The sequence below is a fragment of the Aulostomus chinensis genome, chromosome 2 (genome assembly GCF_037954235.1).
Source record: "Aulostomus chinensis isolate RoL2024-O1b breed Wild chromosome 2, RoL_Achi_v1.0, whole genome shotgun sequence".
NCBI classification, from domain to species: domain Eukaryota; kingdom Metazoa; phylum Chordata; class Actinopteri; order Syngnathiformes; family Aulostomidae; genus Aulostomus; species Aulostomus chinensis.
Window position 1 is genome coordinate 7,164,009 of NC_141321.1, and position 20,420 is coordinate 7,184,428.

The window sequence follows — 20,420 nt, forward strand, 5'->3', positions numbered from 1 at the left end:
GGAAGAGACTGATGGACAGACGGGGACGTGAGCGGGTGGAGCTACGGGTGGAGCTACGGGTGGCAGCTTGAGCCTCTTCAGGTCTGCAGTCTCCTCCAGCAGCACCCAGGATCTGGGATGAGGGGAGCCCGAAGGCTCCGGAGAAGAAGAGGAGTTAGTGTCAGCTATATCTATATTGTAGGGTTTGCTACTGATTAAAAGATCTAATGTTATTAATTTAGAAATAATTAAAGTAAATGAATATCCATCCATCATCATCCTGCTTCAGGCTCACCAGGGGTCCGGAGCGCATTTGCCATCGCGCGAGAGGCAGGTTCACCCCAGGTAGGTCGGCAGTTGTAATTGAAGAAATTTTAATGATAAATTCTTAGCTATAACAAACAATTTGAAATATTTCAATTCAAATGTATGTTCGTAAATTTATGAATAAACTTGTATTCAGAACGCATCACTTCCCAAGTGACCAAACAATAAAGAAAAAGCAAATGTGACCAACAGAGCGTCTCAGGCTGCAGTTACACAGGAGCCACCAACGAGGCCCTGCAGGGTTTTGTCTGCTTCTGATTAGACCCAGATGAGGCTTGTGGCTGTCCTACTAGATCCTCTGTGTGTGTGTGTGTGTATGTGTGTATTGGGGGGTGATATTTCTGCCTGTTAAAGGGCAGTTTTTGTTTCTGCGGTCACAGAGGTGCTTGCTGAGGGGAATTGCTGGGTGTCTTTAAATGAATGAGTGCTACTAGATGTGCTCTATTTCTGTAGTGTGTCATGGCGTAACTTGTGTTGCTATATATGAAGCTATATATAGTTGACCTGAACTCCTCTTCTTAAAAACAAAGTAACAGCAGAGCCTCTTGTTCTTTCTGACTTACTTGTTTTAATACAGAGATGTTTGATACTGGTGTTTGATATTCAACAGATTAACTCCCACAGACAAGAGCGTCCTCAGCGTTCACTAATTCTGTTACTATTCAGGGCAAGTAAAGAACGTCTCATTGGCTCAGATCTGACTCATGTAAGGTTAATAGAACAAAGTGCTTTTACTCAAATTGAAGGTGCAGTGTGGAACACTTCCACCTCCCAGCCAGCAGGTGTCTCCCTCCCTCCTGCTGATGGCAGATATGAAAAATAGACATTCAGGGAGGTCTGCTGGTTACCAGGTTGACTCAACTAACTACGTATTGTCAGAGTGGGAACAGCCAGCGGTAGTAAGACAGACAAGTCATGTGTCTGATCTCGTCACCATGGTGATGATGTCATACACTATCAGAAACAACATGAACCTGTCAGTGGCTAAATTCGTTAACTTGAGCTATTGCTGTGGTTCGTTAGCAAGCGTTAGCTTTCCTGTCCATCAGAATGTGGCCACCTCAGCATAGTTGTTCAGGCCCTTCTGGCCCCCCGGCTCAGACCAGCATAGAGCTGCTGAACCAGTATTGGCCCTCGTCCTGCTCCTTTGCTGGAACGATAGCTTCTCAGACGTGTGTCTGGTTAATCAGCACCTGCAGCTCCTGAGCTCCACACACAGATACACCTGATATCAGCGTGTTCATGCTGGTGGCTCAGAGAGTCTCCACCACTTGGAGTGTTAATATTACATATATTAAATAATAATATATATTAAAGTTAAATGAAGACTTTCATGCTGCACCTTTCTTGTGCTCTAAAAGTTACTTGTTTCCTTAAAATTGTCTTTTGCACCATCAAGTGTAGTTTCATGTCTGACTTAGAATCACCAATACACAACGTATATGTTGATGAAAATAGATTTCAGGTTTATAATAATAGACTTCCATGAAACATAGATGAACCAACCAGTTTATCGTCCATCATCATCCAGTCACGGGTGTATCAGGGTTCTGATATGTACTGATATTTGTACAGAAACCTTTTTCACAGCACAGAAAATGCAGACTCACACCTATGGGGATGTAAAGCTGGTGTAACGTATGACTGCGGCACTTCATTTTTTCAAAATGTTTTATTTCTTACTATGTCATCTTGATCTTTGAGTATGACAATATAAAATATTTTTGGATAAAGTAAAATTTTTGTTTTAAAAAGTCATTATCCGTCAACCTTTATACACTCCTACTGGAACCAAACTGGTGCTCAATAAACGTAGACAGTATCTCTTAACAGTCCAGCACCAAAAGTTCAGCTCATGGGTTGAACGTCTGTGACTTCTTAGCCTCTAAAATCAGTGTTGGGCTCAAAAGTCCCATTTTGGTAACTGTGCTTTGAAGGTGCTCTGACAGCAGTGGTTGGTTTTTTTTGGGGGGGGGGGGGGGGTTTGTCGAGCTTCTGAGTCACTCTGGTGTTTCTACACATCATCACCTGTTAATCCACGTGTTGTGTTTGACTCCCGTCTGCGTGGCCCAGATATGCCAGCCTGTATTTCTGCTGTGCAGTGGAGGACCAGGACAATGAGTTGATCACCCTGGAGATCATCCACAGATACGTGGAGCTGCTGGACAAATATTTTGGCAGTGTGAGTTTCTTGAACCTGACGTGTGAAATGTGTCGCTGGCTGGTTTGGGTCTCGGTTTCCTCCTCTGACCTCCTGCTTCTTGCGGTGGTGTGGCCCTCAGGTGTGTGAACTGGATATCATCTTCAACTTCGAGAAGGCGTACTTCATCCTGGATGAGTTCCTGCTGGGTGGTGAGGCCCAGGAAACATCCAAGAAGAACGTGCTGAAGGCCATCGAGCAGGCCGACCTGCTGCAGGAGGTATTCAGCACTCTAGCAGCAGATAACACAGATCGGAGACAGAACCACAAGGCTGGGGAACAGTTCCCCTAAGGTCTGCGTTCAGTATGAAGTTGTAGGGTTAATGAAATTATTTTCTTAACGCCCAAGATGAAACATTTATTTTGTTTAAAAACAAAGTAAAATTTCGTTGTATTTTAAACCTCAAAATGGATAAAGGCACTTATTGAAAGCCTTAAGGAGCTTTCTAAAAGCTCCCATCTAAATGATGGTGGGATTTTTGTCAGGATCTGTGTGAATCTTTGGGATACGTGTGTGTGTGTGTGTGTGTGTGTGTGTGTGTGTGTGTGTGTGTGTGTGTGTATGTACGCCAGTCTGTAGAATATTACCTGCAGGTAGGACATCCACAGCGCCACAATATTTGATAGAAATTGTATTTTGACACATTCTGCCTGGCACTTAATCCGACAAACGTTGTACCTTCTCCCCGATTTGAAACTTGCAGTCGTCCATTTTACGTTTTTGATGAAATGATGATGATTGGGCCTCCCTCATCTCAGCCTGTGCAATCACGTAACCACCAATTCCTAAATTCCTATTTGAAAACAGCACCGCATAAATGTTGTTGTTTTTCTTTAAGCTAGTCTGAGTTAAGAATGCACAAATTTAAAGTTGATCATAATTTGAGTGCATTTTTCTTGTGGGCTTGTATCAGTCAGATGCCTCACCGGTACTCAGGCGTGCTTCCGCTCCCTCCTCTGAACTCTTATCTTTTGGTGTCAGAACCAGCTAATTTGGCACAAACAGCAGTTCAGGAATCTTTGATTTGTGCAGATGTTGAGCTGATTTCATGGCCTCATGCTGTTGTTGACTGAGGGAGACACAGATGAGTTTTTGCTGTTTTTGAAGCGCACGTTTCCCTCCCTTGGACTGCCCTGCCTGTCTGGATTGTTTGCGAGATGCACGGTTGTGTGCTGTGCACAGAATTAAGAAAGTATTTTTAGCAAAGCATGCAGTGCTATTGTTATCCCAAAATGGAGGCTTGCAAAATGTTTGTCTCAGTGGAGAGGCTTGTCTGTCCATCAGAGGGAGTGACATGACTGTAATCGTACTTTGAAGGGCTGCTCAGCTCTGCAAACACATGCGGCGAGGTTCAAATGTGTGTTTTTGCAAGGCCTGTGTCCAGTTATCGTGTTTCTCATCGACAGGAGGCCGAGGCACCACGGAGCGTTTTAGAGGAAATCGGGCTGACATAGATCCTCCTACTGCCTCGCGGGTCTCTCCTCCAGATGCTGACCTGGCAAACTTCATGTCTCTACTCTGTCACTGTCAGTGTTGTATGTGTATAACCACCATCTCCGTGCTGTATTATTCTGAACTGTACTATTGTGGAAAGTCCTCTCGGTGTGGTGCCAGCTGTGGTTTAATGTGTCTCCTGTGTACAAGCTCCCGCGCTGTATTCTCCTTTCTCTCCTCCCAGTTTACCAAACACCACAGAATAATGTAGCAACGACGTCATCGAGCACTGCTGTCGGCTGGAAGGACTTTCTGAGGTGCTTTTTTAGCTCCAGTTGTTGCATCTCATCTCTTCTCATCACGAGTCACAACGTGAGCATCTGACATTCTGAAATAGGAATTATGGGATCTTTGAAAAATACTAAATGGTCACTCTGATGGCATTTCCAGAATTCTGAGACACTTTTAACTGTCTGAATAAAAAAAACAAAAAACAAAACCAAACACTACTTTGCCTGAGAAACTGAAATATAATACAAGTCTGTCAAAAAAGCAATTCTTATTCCGGTGTTTGCACTTCGGATGGTTCAGGAGGAAGTTTGGGGTCAGTATTAATGACATTCTTCATCTGGAAGTGCTTCTTAAACAACTTTGGGTTTTCAAAGGTCTGGTGTTTATTTTTCATAAATTTGAACGTCAAACGTGAAGGAATAAGGTGGGACACAGATGAAATCAAGCCACCAAATGAGCAAAAAATTGTTTTAATTTATTTTTTTATTAATTCTAAAATTACTGCGTAACGTTTGCACAAATCAAGTGTTTGGTGATTCCCACTAGAAGTGGACCGGTTATTTCCTTTTCAGCCTAAAATCGTGAATTCTGTGCGGATTCACGTTCATCAACACGTCGTTACCGTGATGAGTTTACGAACAAGAACGCCTACTTTGGTGAAGACGTCTTGGGCTGAATCACACCTCAGTCCCTCCGTAGTCTCCAGTTAGGATGGCGACGAAATAAAAGTAACAATACTTGATGTATTGTGATACTTTAGCATGCTGACGTACGACCAACCAACACTGTGTTTACCATGTAAATCGTTTGTATGTAAGGCTAAAGTGGTGAAAAGGGATTTAGTGTTACGGGGTTATTTGGCCACAGTACAACGATATTAATTCATCGTTTAAAAACAGACTTTAGTTCCTGGGTCACGTCGGGAGCGGAGGAGTGATTACACATATCAGGGGTTCATCTTTACAACTCTTCCCATTCAGCTGGTTCACGTGTTGGTCCAATGCAGGAAAACTGTCCGACAAGCTGTGAACAGATCCTCATCCCAAACTCATTTTTTTTAAATCTGACTTTTCCACCACAACCTTTCGTTAAACATTGATACTCTGTGCTGTGTACTGAAGAAAATACTTTTGTACTCAACACTGCCATTATTTTTATTTGACAGACAATAAATGTATTCAAAAGGAAAGCAGTTTCTTGATCTTTCCTGTGTAGTTTTCTCAGAAATAAAAGCATCAAGTGCAACAGGTCCAGCTGGGGGAACATTTATTAAAGCAACATCAACCACTTACAAATATTGACATATGTACATCCTGGTGATGGGTTGCAGCTCAGCCCATTTCTATAGAATCGTATCGGCTTCATTTGAACTCACATGAATGAAGTGAAAGATTTGTTCTATTCTGCAGACTTTCAATGTCGATGTTGTGACGTTTCCTTCAGAAATGCAGAATTTCTGTGTCAGATGTTTAACTTTCCACTTCCGGACTTGACTTTTTCTGTTGGTCACCACTTGGATTTGCCTCATTGTTTTCCTGTAGCAGCTTGTCGTCAGTAGTAGCCTGGTCTTTCTCCTCGGTCTCGTCCTCTGACTGCTCTTTTTCTGACTCTCTAGATGAGCTTGTCCCTTCAGGCAGATGGTGTTTCTTCTTACTCTTCTTGCTTTTTTTCTTGCTCTTCTTAGAGTGCTTGTGGCGGCGAGCTCTTTTACCCTCATCCCTTTCCTCTGGGTTCTCAGGGCTACCATTTACGCTGCTTCCTCTACTTTGCTTGTTTTCTCCATCTCGGTTTATGGATCTGGACCTGTCTCTCGCTCTCGTGTTGTTCTCTTTACTCTCCCTCTCCTCACTTTTATTCCTCTTCTTATGCTTGCCATCTTTATCTCTACTTCTATGTCGTGGCCTCTCCCTCTCCCTACTTCTACTCCTCCCTCTGTCTCTACTTCTACTCCTCCCTCTCTCTCTACTTCTACTCCTCCACCTGTCTCTACTTCTGCTCTGAAACGGCTCTCTCCCTCTGTTGCTTCGTCGGTCATCTCTCTTCTGGTGGGACATCCTCCTCTCCCTGCTCCTGTCATCCTCTCCTCTGCTGTGGGATCTCTCCGATCTCAGTGGGCTTCTGCTAGAATGGTGCTGCCTCCACAATCTCTCTCTGAATCTCTCAGACTGCCATCCGTCTCTGTGGCTCCCCGAGACACTACGGTCAGGTGACAGGTGCAGGTCCCTGTCAGCCTCCCAGAATTCGTTGCCAGGGTTTCGAAAGACATGCAGGAAGTTGCAGTGCTTCCCTTTGGGGCATCTGTGTCTGTCGAACAATCCTGAGGAACAAAGATTACACACGAGAATCACACCGAGTGGACGGCAACATGGTCTCCGCAGTGATGATGCTGCCACGCAGGAGCGAGGTGGTGACTCACCACAAATGGCGTTCTTCCACCTTGTTACAGGACAGATCTCACACTGAAGCTGCTTGCTGGCGTACCACCTCCCATTGAACTTGAGGAAAGCCTTTTGGCACTGCTCCGCCCTGGACGGACGAGAACTGTCGTCAAACACAGCTCCATGTATGATTAGCAACATCTGGTGGAGCAGCTGTGTGCAGCTCACGTGTCAAACTGAACGTAGACGTTTCCTCTCAGGTGCGGTTCATAATTGCAGCTGACCTACAATGACAAAAAAAGGGATTCAAACACCACGTTGAGTCTTAATGTTCTGGGAAAATCGAGCACTGACAACTGGATGGTGATGTCTGTTTTCAGTAGCTGGCGCTGATATTTAGGGAGCAGGGAAGCTAATGGGCCGATAAATATTGCTGCTGTCATATTGTTACGACAAAGTTTTCGGGTTTTTGTTTTTTTTTTGCATCTGAAAAAAATACAAAAATTTAAAATGAGACAAATCTGATGAATTTAAAATTGCCACTCAATGTCAATGTGTTTTGCACTCAGATGTTTTTCTTATCAACTAAAAAAAAAGCATACAGGTGAGGGGAAAAAAATGTCAATAAAAGGAATAAAATGTTATGGTTAGTGGCCTTTCCATATTTTATACAGCACCTTCAGTAGATTTAGAGACAATGAACAAATAAAAGGATATAAAGAATCTTTTAGCAGTTTTGTGACTTTAATAAAAGTATCCCTGTTTTCTGCATGAACTCATTCAATAAAATCGTCAGCGCAAAAATAAGTTTACTTTTTAGACCTGTCAGTTGATTAAAAAAATTAATCTGATTAATCACATGGTTGTCCATAGTTAACTCACGAGTAATTCATTTTTTATCTGCTCTAAATCTACCATAAACTGATATTTTTCATTTTTTTAATTAACCATATCAACATGGGAGTAGGCAAATAGTTGCTTTCTGCAAATGCAGCATGTTTATTAGTGTTGGAGCAATGTACTGTCCAGAAGTACAAACAAAACTAAAGATCCATCCATTTTCTCCCTCTTATCCTGTTAAGGGTCGCGGGGGGCTGGAGCCTATCCCAGTGGCTACGGGTGAGAGGCGGGGTTCACCCTGGACAGGTCACCAGTCCATCACAGGACCAACACATAGAGACAGACAGAGTATCAGTCGTCCCCTCTTGATGTCTTTGGACTGTGGGAGGAAGCTGGAGTACCAGAGAGAACCCACACAGGAACAGGGAGAACATGCAGACTCCACACAGAAAGATCCTGTGATGGAGCCGGGACTGGAACCTAGAACCTTCTTGCTGTGAGGCCACAGTGCTAACCATTGAACCACCGTGCAGCCCCAAAACAAAAGATGCACAGGGTAAAAATAAATAAATTATGAACTCAAGCCCAACAAATATAATGGTAATGATTACTAGTACTAGTAGAAGAACTTGAACTATTAAGCCATTAACACAAAAGGATGACCCTTATGCATTGTATCAAACTGTGATGCACAGAATAAATTAAATAAAAACAATGAATAAAGTGTGCATTAAACAGGGGGCACTGCAACACAGAACAGGACTCAAATGATATGGTGGGGATACTGCGGGTGGTGGACGCCTCCAATGGGCTCCGTTGTGCCAAATAATCCAGCGTGGTTTGTTTTATGCCAGAAGGGAGCGGAGGGCCCTCTGCATCAGCTGTGTGCTTCGCGGACAAGTGATACTTAAGACTGCTGTCCTCCGGTGGAAACTAAATTCAGCTTTACAATGTATGCATGTCACTTTTTCCCTGTCAAGACTGCCATCTGACAGGGCTCTGAAGTTGAACTGTCCATTTAAAACTGACGTATTCTTTTCCATGTTAGTCCTACCTTAACCCTCATCTGCTCTCGTTTTTGTTTGTTTGTTTGTTTACAAGCTGCAACCGGCTACATCTCGCGTGTGTGACGGGTGGTAAGTTCACTTCTGGTTTTCTACGAACTACGGCAAGGTCAAAGGGTCAAACAGCACCACGCACGTTAATCACGATTTTAAAAAGGGATGTTGGGTTAACTAGTTAATAACGCATTAACACTGACACCTACAGTACTTTTATTATTTTTCTGGTCACTGTATTTATCCTCAGTTGTATATATTTTCAAAGGCACAACCTGTTTTTTTATTCATTTACTTTTACTTCTTTTTACTGCTTGTTGCTAAGTTAACTTGTATTTAATGTATGTAGCGCTTTTATGCCAGGCTGAATTCCTGTGTATGTTGTAGATGCGGTGAATAAAGAGGTTCTGATTCTGATTGGGTTTTGGGCCTCAGCTCAACGTGGTCAGGGATCAAATGGAGCCCCACTGCAAAACCCATTCAAAAAATGATTAACGTGGAGAGACGAGGGAGCCTGACGTGCAGCTACGCTGACTTGTTTCTGGGTTTCAGGACTCATCAAGTCAAGGAAAAAAACAACAACAACAACAACAAAGGAGAAAGAAGCAAACTAATTCGATGGCAGTCTGGCTGCTCATGATTGGACTGTCGTGCCCAAGCTCACCTTGAACTGCACCACTTTGCCAACACTCTTGAACTCTGGCAGAACGTCGTGATAGAAGTCGAGGAACGACTCCTGCAGCTCCTCCTCACTGTGTTCCAAACACGCGTCAATGTCATAATCGTCCCGCCGAGACTCCTCCATGCCAAATGTAATAAACATCCCACGAATCATCAGCGTGGGGCTCACTGTCGGGTGAACGTGCTTCCGAGAACATCTGGACTCATTAAGAGCAGAGGCAAAGGGAATATATTTGAATCCAGTTGTTCTATGCAGTGTGTGACGGAAGAGGGACAAACAGTACCTGTCTCCAAATCGACACGCCCCGGTCTTCAGGAAGAACGGACAGTTGGCCGTGTCCTTTTCTGTCCCGTAATTCTCAGAGTTCCCCGCCGCCGGAGCCTCTGGGTTCATCCACGGCCCGTCATGATCCAGCTGGATGTGAGGATACCAACGACTATTTTAGCTTGTTAGTCTCGCTCACACAGCTTGTGAGAGCTGTGGTCTTGACTCTCATCTGTGCCGTGCTGTTTACGTGTGGAATACCTGGTTTTCAGCTTCATCCAATATTTTCTGAACAGCCTCCTACAAATGGTGTAAAGACACGTGTGGTGAAAATGAGAACGTGGTCAACATACTGCAGCATATCTGTGAGTTTGTTAAGACAACATTCTCAAGGGCTGAGTCGACAATTCTGAAGGATTATATCCAGATCCTAAGCAGCTGGACAACGATGGCACAGACGTCTGTTTTCAGACAAAGAAAAAGATACATCCTTGATGTGAGAGCTGAAGTGCTGGTAAGGGCTTTCTCTCTGAGTGCCTTTCTTAAGGGGAAGGATGGCTGCTTGTGCTACTCAGTCAAGGAAACATTTAAAAACAACTGGGCAACAACACATTGTTCAAAGGAAACAAAACTGGAATGAAATACTTCATCACATATGTTTATCTGTAGGATAATCTGGATCTTGACATCTGGATGGACAGGATCAATATTCAATCAATCAATACTCATGATGAAGTGGATATATTTCTCTTTCTGGCTTTATCCTCCTAGGGCCCTTTTCACCTCTCTGTCCCGCTTCTCTTGCTGCTTCTGCTCTTTTGCTTCTTGTTCTCTCCTCTGCTGGGCCTCCCATTCCTCCTTTATCATCCGCTGTGGACGCAACAGCACAACAAGAGAGTTAACAGTAAAACCTTGCTTCATAAATGTCGTCCGATGGGCAATATATTGTTGATCAATAGAGTGAGTGGAGCCGTCCATCCTAGACAGCAGTCCTCAAATCTAAGCCCACTTGTTCTTTCTAAAAAAAGCACTTGAGAAGGACGTTCTAAAAAGTTTAAGTCATTTCTTCAGAACACTTCCACTTGCGAAGGAACCTTTCTAATGCAGCGTGGTTTTGAACAAATGTTACTCTAACAGGGAATTTGTGAGGACTCTTTTCTGACACGGATTAAAGGAAAAAGATGGCCATGGTTAGCAGCAGTCGCTCTACTGGTCATCATTATTAGTCAAAGTGTTTGGTGCTTCTTAAAATCAGAGTTCCAGTTATGTATCTTATTCTAAAAGGAATCACCACCAGTCATCGAAAAGAATAAACCGATGTATCCATCATGAACACCGTACACCCCCAGTTCTGTTCATACAGGAGAAACTTTACTTGAAGATTTTTGACTGAGGTATGCCAACACCTCCTGTTCCCTACAACTCGCTGCACTGAGCTGACTAGCCAGCTGGTCTGTGGTTCTCAGCTCTACTCTAGGATGATATTTCCCTTCAAATTTCCTTTAAGCTTTATGAAACAAAGCCAAGTCTTGTTCCAACACCCACAACTGATGATTAACTCCAGAAAAAGACTACCCCGGTTTATCAAAAAACAAAAAACAAACAAACAGGCAAATGGGTCATATAACGTTCTTTTAATAATAATCATTTTTAAATGTTGTTTTCAAAAACTCAACCAGTTCCCCAAGATGAGCGCAAACACATCAGATTACCTCCTCGTCTTGCTTCCTCTTGGTCGCAGCCTCCTCTCTCTCAGACCTCAGCCTGAACGCCTCCTGAGCCAGCCTCTCTCGCTCCAGCCACTCCTCGTGCAGCCGCCGCCTGGGCAAACAGGCGAGACGCATCAAATACCTCGCAGGTCTGACTGATTCTTACACAACTGTGTAGTCAGGGTGACTATCGCTGCATGTCCTGAGCAGAGTCATTTCAGACTCTGTCTCCTACCTTTCATCCTCAGAAACGTCATCATCTTCATCATCTGCTCCTTCATCCTCCTCCTCATTTGTTTGGCAGACATCTCCATTTTTTAAAGCTATGACAGAACAAATGACGCGGTAAGGTGATATCACCAGTGGGAATGTAAGCAAACACCACTGCTCTCCTCATACCACATTCTCTGGCCTGGGCAACTGTTTGCCGTTTGCGCTTTCGTCGTTCTTTCCTGGACACGGCTCTACGTTGTTTACGACTGAAATGGAACAACAGTTGAAAGCCCAGTTAGATCAGATGAGTAAAGTAGCTGACTTGTTTGGCGTGTCCTGAAGATCCTTCCACACGTGACTGAGATAACACACAACACTTGTACAGACACCAGAGGCAAGCATGAATACGAATTAAGTTGCGATAATAATGCTGCTGGAGCAAAGCACATCCACCTGTATTTATTCTGCTGCAAGGCAGCACGTCCGTGAAATGGCGTGAAAAAGCTTTGTGAACTGATTCAATAACCCTAACCCTGTAAAAAACAAAACAAAACTGACAGATAGTAGTCGGATGCCAGCAAGGCTTCTTGTGAGTGAATACATATTTGGAGAGATCCAGAAACATCCGTGTGTGCCTGTATCTTAATGGCCACAAGACGGGGAAAACAACTAGCCTTTTCTCATTTAGTTTGACAAACATAGCAATGTAATCGCTACACGACACCGCATGATAGTCAGCAGTAAACCTGTTAGTGGTGCAGATGGTTTAGCTGGTTGGGCTATTTGCTAACTACTAGCTGTCATAGAATTGACGTTTTCCCATTGAATTTGAAAACATGACAATCATACAACTTCGTATGTCGTTACAGTTCAGGCCATTTTCACAAAAACTTTATCCTGAAGTGAAATACACTCACCTCAGTGGAGGAGGAGGAGAAACCAGAGGAGGAGCGGGGGCTGCCATCGCGGCTAACCAGCTAGCTAGCTAGCTAGCTGTACTGATCAGCCGAGCGCACCGGTGTGTTCAAGCATCAGTGGTTTCCGCTCTGCATTTGGTCAAATGTAGTGTTTTTTACTATATGATGGAAAGAACTGTTCGCGAAAAAAATATGTAAAAGCAGGAAGGCGCTTAAGAGGGAAAAAACTCCTCAGTTCACTCAAGAGGGAGTACATGAAGTACTTCCGGTTTATTACGTCACTGTCGCATGCTGCCAATTTCGTGGCATCCGAGTCCATCAGACAACGCATTTTCCAAATTTAAGTATCACTTTTACTGCCGTTATTGTCTTCCTCTTAGCTGTAAACCATCCAGCTTCGCAAAAAGCGAAATAAATTCAGGAGCAGGAAGCAAATATTCAGCTGACGGATTAAACTGAAAGGCTGGAAAAACACATCCGCTCATCAGCGCACTTCATGAGTACTGGCCAGTGTGGGATGTCTGAACGTTGGATTGACACACACCTGTTACACGTTTATCAGTAACTGTTACAACAAATATAGTACTCTTATAAACACAATGGGGGGAAAAAGAATGATCACACCAATACAACACATTTTTTTTTTTTATTCTAAAGTCACTTGTCACAATAATATGAGTTTGAATTGTTTTTCATCTTTGGAAGAAATCTATAAATGACCAGAACAATGTTGTCATTTTTTTTGTCAGTGTGGCTTGTAACTGAAATACTCCAAGAGTACAGTTACAGAACAATTTGTTTTCCAGTGGGCGCCAAAGCATCAGGATCCACATTAGTGTGTTAACATGTGCATCCCTCTGACAACCCACCGACCAACCAGCATTACAACCAGGACCGAGAAAATAATCTAACCGATGTAATTATGTTAAGCAAATATTTTCAAGTAGGCAGTACGTGTACATGACAGTTTCTTTGCGTGCTGCTCCTTTATACAGACACACACGCAAACATCTAAACCAGTGCTGCAACAGCTGGATTGATGAATTCATGGAATGACAAAGCAAATCCATCTCCAACACTTGTGGTTTTAATCAGTTGATTAATTCATTTATTAAGAAACTAGAAGGCGCTCAGAGGGCATACCTCTGCCACTGTGTCATCAGGTCCTGATCCAGATCAGTTCCAGTATCTCACCTGCTCATCACCCTATGATCTAGCATCCTATAAATCTTTGGCAAATTTCTTCCATAACTTTCGGCATTTCTCCAAATGCGAGGATTTGCTGATTTTTGTGTTTCTGTTCATTAGAAGTTGAACATCTTTGGTGTTTTGACTGTTCTTGCTTTACTCTTCATTGGTTCATCACTTGTGAGTACTGAATAATTGTCAGCTGCAGCCATGATTTCAATCCATGCATATATTTTCAAAATGAAAAGCAGAACATAGAATAGAAAGACACGCTCTGTTTGACGCTGGTGTGTTTCATCACACTCAACGCCACCATTTAGCCTCAGTTTCAGCTCCTGAACCAAACAGATCCTGCAGACACAAAGAGGTATTTTGCTAGTGCATCAACTTTTTGTTCAGGCGTTCTCCTCCTGACTCTCTGTCATTCACCTTTCTTGTCTGTAGTGGGCCTGAGGAAAAAGGCAGGGCTGGTGGAGCAGCGGTAGCACAGAGCCTGAGGGACCAGACCATACAGGACGTTGATCAGCAGGAAGACAGTCTGACTGTCAGCCGGGACTCTGTAGGAGAACGGCGTCCGTGTGTGTATAGACGCACCAATATGAGAGAACTGGGCCTGTGAAGTCAAGAAATGAGTTGATTTGAAGTTACTGTCGTCACAACGGGTCCTAATGAGAGGACTTGATGAGGAAACATTGACACAAACATTCTGAGTTCAAAGGCACGTGATTTAGAGTGTATTTCTCTTTTTCTATAAAATATGTCCTCTGTCCCACAATCAGTCTCCTTTTCTCTAAAATTCACCATTTTACAGATGTGAGTCTTTGGTCTTATAATAAGACCGTCTGTGTGTTGGCCTTTTCTTCAACGCAATATTTTTTTATTTCAGCATTTTTTTCCTTGACCAAGTCACTTCAGTTACCTTTTCACAACATGTCCCCCAGGCATCTTACAGCAACCGCAACTGTCAGAGAATCAGCTGTTCCATTTATAACCTGACTGAACAGCTGACATGTGAATACCAGCGACCACCATTCCTCTCGGCCTGAAGTCAGCGTCTGCTGTTATCGTGCGGGTGAGTGACAAAGTGTCAGCCTGCTGCTCTGACCTAATAGCTGCTTTGTTCTTTGAGATGTGACGCCGCATAAGCGCCCACCACACGGTACAGTTTCCATCTAAGGACTGAAGAGATTCAGATCATATCTGTTCAGGCTTGAGTTTGCATCCTAAACCGTAGATTCCTACAGTCTGGGCTTGGGCCCCCTTGAGGGAACTGCAGAAGGTCATTTATGGCAACAACGCATTTTCACACACGAACATCTAGATCTGATTAAATGTCTCATGTTTTATGTTGGAGTGTTTGACTATCCAGTGTCGAACAACCATACAAGCTCAGCGTTCCACTGTTTGTCCATTTCCCCCATTTGTGGCTTTACAAAAGTGTTGAGTAGATGTCAAAGGATGTACTGCTTCACTGCGAGAGCACACAGTTACGTACAAACTGTTCTATTTATAGAGTACAACTATAGAGGGTTTTTTTGTGTTTAAGGTTTTGCTCGGCATCAGAAGATGCTAAGATTTCAAATTTGGCCACAGCATTCTGAAGTCTGGGACCCAGACAGAAACCAGTCTGGTACCTGTAAAGAGGAGAAAGCTGCACCCTCAGTGTAGCACTCACTCCTCCTGGTACCATGGTGTCATGAATGAGAACTGAAATCTTCCACACAGGAAAACCTACCATACAAGTGAAGAGTTAGCGCTGACGCTAGAAGAACTGACTCTGGCAGTAGGACACTTTCCATTTTTAAAGAGAAGTTAGTGATTCAGTGCTTGATAGCGTGTTGGGGTTTTTTTGTAATTGGGAGAGAAAGTTTGCATCGACCACGTCTTTCTGATAGTCCGTCAGTCCTCCTCGACGTTCCGCACTTGAGTCTGGACAGACATGGACGGATGACTTCCAACTCTGGTTTCTGCTGATCCATCTGCCTTAGCTTGTAAATCCAGATTTCAACGATAGAAAATGAGCAGTAAATGTTTCTAACCAACCTGAGTCAGATGTTACCTTTTTATTCTGTGCTATACCAACATTTCATTTTGAAAAATGGTTTATTTTTACCATATAAAGTAAGAAAAATATGCATTTGTACATTTGACAGAAAGCAAAAAGAAACCAGTATAAAATTTTGTAAACATCCTACAGGTAACCATCCATCTGGCATTTCTGGACAACTTGATTAGATTATTACCAATGTAAACAGTAACCAAGGCACCTCTGTGCACCTGAAGTCACTCGCTGTGTCCTCTGCCTCTCAGGCATACCTACAGATTTGGTTTCTTGCTTTACATATAGAGAAATCCTGAATACAGAGAATCCATTGCTGCTCATGTCCACACATGACCATTCCTACAGTGCCCACCTGTGCTATGGCCCCTGAGTGTATGAGAGTCAGGTCTGGCATCCACTCGCATCCTGGGACCAACAAGCCATAGAGGGCGATGATGTAGTAGGGCCCAGAGTAGAGCATGCTCACCAACATCTGACAAACACATAGCATTTACGGCCTCAGGTTTCACAGAGCTCCTTATAAATGTGGTCACTCACATACTTGTACTTTGGGGTAGGCTGAGGGGTCTTTCAGGTACGGCTCATAGTGCTGAATGTAGTCCTGGCACCATCTGCTTGAACAGTCCAGGGCAACCTGAAACACAGAGGCCCTCCACATGCAGAAATGGTTCTCCACTGTGCCTGAGCTTTTCTGTACGCTCTGTGCTTCTTACCAGACCTCTGAAGACACAGAAGGTCAGCGCTGGGATGAGGTAGATGATGAAGAACAGGTCCAGGGGTCTGCAGGACAGACTCGTCCTCTGAGCCTCCTGAACTCTCTGGTGGAAAACACAACAGGTCAAGAGGTTTCCAACCATGGCAGAGCCATAAAAACAGAGGTCTATGAGAAGAACATCAAAAAGATCTAATATTTGGGGTCCCTTTTTAGTTTTAGTACATTTGAGTACTTTCACGGTGTGTGCATGCGGCAGTCGGCTGAACAAATGAATTCCATGATCTCCCCTGCTTTTCTTTAAACATAAGTTAACAGTAAATTAATATGTATAAGTGGGGATTTGACTTACTGTCGACTGAACGACCCGGGTGGAGGGTTGGTTGAAGACACGGAAACATGCCCAGACAGACATCGAGACATACAGCATGTGGAGGATGAAGAGAGGGCCGATTTGGGTGCCATCTTTGCCTGGTTTAAAAAAAAACAAAAAACAGAATGAAATGAAACGACCTCGTCTACTGCAGGAAAACCTGCTCTTGCCTGGTTTGTTGTCATCAAAAGGGGAAATAAGTAAAAAGTAAAAACACTTAAAATGCACTTAAAACTTAATCGTAACTGAATAGAAACATGGACAACTGCACAGGTACATTACAATGTGCTCTCCCGGTGCCGACAAACGTGTAAATGTGCACATGTACCTCGGTGAATCTTTAATTTTCTTTATATATTAAAGTGCAATAAACATCTTGCTTTTATCATTTTCCTTTTTAACCTTTGTTGCTTCCGTAGGTTTCTCTGGGAAAAACTTTCTGTGCATACGTCCCAACGTTACAACTCACGATGCTTATTCTCAAAGTCCCACCCGTCAAGCTTTCCATGCATGTATCATTTTTTTGACTTTTTAATGTGTACAATAAAACATAAAATGTGAGTCAGCAGTGTATTAGCAGTCATTTAAAGTGAAGTTGTCAGTCAGAGGAGTAAATCTTTGACACTGTGCTGTTCCATGGAGGAATCTGGGGGGCAAAGGACATTAGAAGCTCTCCTCTCATCATGGGAGAGAAAGACACCAGTGAGGGTCTTCACTGGAGTTCATTCTTCCTTTTCAGGTCAAGACAACAAATCATGGTATCCTCTGCAGAAGTGTTAGTGGCTGAACTGGGCTACACTACACCCGCCCTCTGAAAGCATCCCATTATTTATAGTGTACTTACCCACAGCATTCCCAAGAATGTAGGTTATGGCACGCATGAGAAAAGACCCAACCCAGTAGAGCCCGATGGCTCTGTAACTGTCTCTGGAAGCCAACCACACCACAGACGCACCGTCAAAGCAGGATGAGGACAATGCTGTTGATTTCTAGTCAGACAGTCACTCTCACCCCCAAGCGATGGCAGCGATCATGAGCAGGTACATGAGGTAGTGCACACAGCCGTCCCAGTAGGAGATCATGTGCCCGTGCGCTGTCTTGATATGTGGATCTACCTGGAACACAAGGCTCACTAGACTCACCGGTACAAGTGTGAGTACAAGACAAACTCACGAGTACAAGTGTGCGTAGGCAGCGTGCACGAGTTCCAGACCATAACACTCGCCTCTTTGAGGTAAAACGTCACAAATCCATCAATGATGTTGTCCTGCTCCAGCCCGATGATCAGGTTCACCACGCTGAGGAGAGCGTTGACGGCGCACACTGCAGAAGTCAAGACGCGTCAAGCCTCCAGCGCTCAGCTCACGCTCCAGGCCTACTCTCCCCTCAACGGGCACGTCTACGGTCAGCTGATACGCTCACTTTTATAATATTCAACATCGTTTAAAATATATTTATACACACATTTAATTTATACGGCGGTATATTTGCTGCTGTAGTTGAGTGACGATATATTACTTCTGAAATCCAACAATAATATAGAGACATTTGTGAATTCCTACCGTAGAAGAGGGGATCAACGGGAGCTTTCCTCTGGATCATAAAACAAGCTGAGACAGCCAGAATGACGACCGTAGCGCACCCAGCGTTGAAGGAAGCGTCCGCGCTGGAACGGGGTTTGAAAGTCAGAGATCATCTCCAGCTGATTCGCTGGTTTTTGGGGGCATCCCCCCAACACTTGGACGCCTGTTTCTACTCACCTGTTGCTGTAAATGAGGGAGTTGAATAAGTAGCAGACGGGGATTGACGTCAAGGAGAGCACGAACACTCCAGTCCCTGCAGAGGCGCTCATTGCTCACTTTGTTTCAGGTCGTCTGAAAATTAATAATCTGAAACAAGGATCACTCAACATCCCACACATATCATTTTTCGAATGTTTGGATGAAAAGTCAAGGGAGGGTCTCGCTTCCAGCGGCACAGTCCAAAGCAGCATCCGCTTCTAAATGCATGCTCGTTTTTCTTCACCTGCACCTCCCTCAGCCCCCCCCCCCCCCCCCCCACACACACACACACACACACACGCACACACACAGAGGCTGTTTGGTTTTGTCTCTGACACCGCCATCTAGCGACTCCTGGCTGCATCATGTGACAAACGAAATACAAAAGAAGTTGTAATGATCCTTTAAGTAGCTTTCAAGAGTGTGAGGCTGCCTCCTCCTCCGTTGCCCCGGCGGAACTCGGCTCATTGAGGTAGCTGACATCAGCCCCCACACTGGTAACCATCGAAACTCCAACAATGCACGGTTCCGGCGTGGCCACGCACAGCTAAGGTTTGGCTTGATGGAGAGGAAATATTTGGCCACAGGTAACCATAGTAACTTCAAGAGTTGGGCAACATGACCCTGCAGCAGGTTTATCTGCTCCATCTATGAGGAGAAGAGCCAGGATAACTCCAGCAGCTGTGTGACGACAAAATAACAAGAGAACATGAAGCAGTATCATGTTAGAACAAGTTGCTGAAATCATCTGTCTCTGCTGGTTATCCTGCTGAGGGTCATGGGGGTGGGGGCAACACATAGAGACAGACAACCATTCACACTCACAGTCACACCTACGGTCAATTTAGAGTATCGATCAGCCTCGTCCCCTCTTGGTGTCTTTGGACTGTGGGAGGAAGCTGGAGTACCAGAGAGAACCCACACAGGAACAGGGAGAACATGGAGACTCCACACAGAAAGATCCTGTGCTGGAGCCAGGACTGGAACCCAGAACCTTCTTGCTGTGAGGCCACAGTGCTGACCACTGCACCACCATGCTGCTCTTTGCTGAAATCAGTACAACTGAAAACACCAAACTGCATTCAGTACTAAGGACTCTGCATGTACACTAAACACAATGCTGATCCCCTCTCACCATTACCCCCCCCCCCCCTTATTGAAATACAACAGTGGGATCAATGGAGTCTTGGGCTTGTTGGCCACCCAACTTCAGACAGGAGCCTTTGTTTAACTAATAAAATCAGTATACTACAATCATAGTGTAGCACAGGGGTTCCCAAACTCGTCCAGGCCGTGGCCCCCACACAGCATTAGCGTCCCCCTTTGCAAGCCCACTGACAATTGACTGGCAGGCAATCAGAGAGATGGAAACATTAAATATAATATACTGCAATAAATTGTATTTTATAACGATGATTTTTTTTACATTATATTGTATGATCATGATTTAAAAATTAGATTCTATTTTTATTCCGAACTCCCCTCCAATTTTCTGATGCCCCCTAGCGCCCCCTGTCGTCCTCTCCTGTACAGCACACGCTTTTCACCTCAGTTGTAACGCGTACCTTCCTTCCCTCCTAGCGTTCCCCCGTGTTCTTGATTTATTGACAATGATGAACAACCCAGATTATAATCCAGGAGCACGTTTGATCAGAGCAGATGGATCAAATTAAACAAGATGTTGTGATTTGGAAACTGTGGATAAACTTTCCATCAGTCTGCAAGCTGATCAGGAACTTTTATTTCCGCTGATTCAGGGCAAATGAGCAACTGAACGGAGTTGACAAGTAACTAAGAGAGCAGTGGTCGTTGTCGGTGGGGCTCCTGCTTGTTTGTCGTGCTTTTCTCCCGTCCCCTCCAGGGGCCCCCCTTCTTTGATTGTTGCAGTCACGTTTATTCCCGTTCCAGGTCTCACCTCCGTCTGCGCCTGCAGGAGCACCGCACTCGTCTCCTCCATTGCTGCATCAGGGACTCGCTTCTGGACCCTGTGGTCTAACAAAGCCCACCCACC

The 20,420-nt window shown here is 44.2% G+C and overlaps 3 protein-coding genes across 4 annotated transcripts in view; 1 reads left to right on the plus strand and 2 right to left on the minus strand.

Moving 5' to 3' along the window:
* The window catches only part of LOC147268924 (AP-1 complex subunit sigma-2-like), a 6,631-nt gene extending 1,210 nt beyond the window's left edge, over nt 1-5,421 (plus strand). For both annotated transcript variants that reach the window (XM_086225015.1, XM_086225023.1), the window contains exons 3-5: nt 2,380-2,488; nt 2,589-2,726; nt 3,914-5,421. In XM_086225015.1, the coding sequence (XP_086081141.1) occupies nt 2,380-2,488; nt 2,589-2,726; nt 3,914-3,961 (295 nt within the window). In that variant the 3' untranslated portion in view covers nt 3,962-5,421. The remainder of the gene's footprint in view (nt 1-2,379; nt 2,489-2,588; nt 2,727-3,913) is intronic.
* Nucleotides 5,422-5,481: 60 nt separating this feature from the next.
* On the minus strand, nt 5,482-12,552 carry zrsr2 (zinc finger (CCCH type), RNA-binding motif and serine/arginine rich 2). The gene is made up of 11 exons (XM_086224987.1): nt 12,294-12,552; nt 11,563-11,642; nt 11,399-11,486; nt 11,167-11,275; nt 10,238-10,324; nt 9,716-9,754; nt 9,474-9,604; nt 9,173-9,386; nt 6,839-6,894; nt 6,649-6,758; nt 5,482-6,549 (listed from the first exon to the last, which is right to left on the minus strand). The coding sequence occupies exons 1-11, from the start codon at nt 12,338-12,340 to the stop codon at nt 5,702-5,704; spliced, it is 1,809 nt and encodes a 602-aa protein (XP_086081113.1). The 5' UTR covers nt 12,341-12,552; the 3' UTR covers nt 5,482-5,701.
* A 405-nt stretch (nt 12,553-12,957) lies between these two features.
* LOC147268926 (transmembrane 6 superfamily member 1-like) lies at nt 12,958-18,602 on the minus strand. The gene is made up of 10 exons (XM_086225002.1): nt 18,389-18,602; nt 18,191-18,294; nt 17,854-17,951; nt 17,640-17,743; nt 17,473-17,555; nt 16,608-16,726; nt 16,257-16,361; nt 16,085-16,177; nt 15,896-16,015; nt 12,958-14,094 (listed from the first exon to the last, which is right to left on the minus strand). The coding sequence occupies exons 1-10, from the start codon at nt 18,478-18,480 to the stop codon at nt 13,903-13,905; spliced, it is 1,110 nt and encodes a 369-aa protein (XP_086081128.1). The 5' UTR covers nt 18,481-18,602; the 3' UTR covers nt 12,958-13,902.
* Between the last annotated feature and the right edge of the window lie 1,818 nt (nt 18,603-20,420).

Coding starts and splice junctions, on each gene's coding strand:
- LOC147268926 (XM_086225002.1), bottom strand. CDS start 18,480: ATGAGCGCCTCTGCAGGGACTGGAGTGTTCGTGCTCTCCTTGACGTCA. Junction 17,952..18,190: donor CGTTGATCCCCTCTTCTACG/GTAGGAATTCAC, acceptor TGACTTCTGCAG/TGTGCGCCGTCAACGCTCTC. Junction 16,362..16,607: donor CCCGGGTCGTTCAGTCGACA/GTAAGTCAAATC, acceptor GTTTTCCACCAG/AGAGTTCAGGAGGCTCAGAG.
- zrsr2 (XM_086224987.1), bottom strand. CDS start 12,340: ATGGCAGCCCCCGCTCCTCCTCTGGTTTCTCCTCCTCCTCCACTGAG. Junction 9,755..10,237: donor AAGAGAAGCGGGACAGAGAG/GTGAAAAGGGCC, acceptor CACCATTTGTAG/GAGGCTGTTCAGAAAATATT. Junction 6,895..9,172: donor GCAAAGTGGTGCAGTTCAAG/GTGAGCTTGGGC, acceptor TTGTCATTGTAG/GTCAGCTGCAATTATGAACC.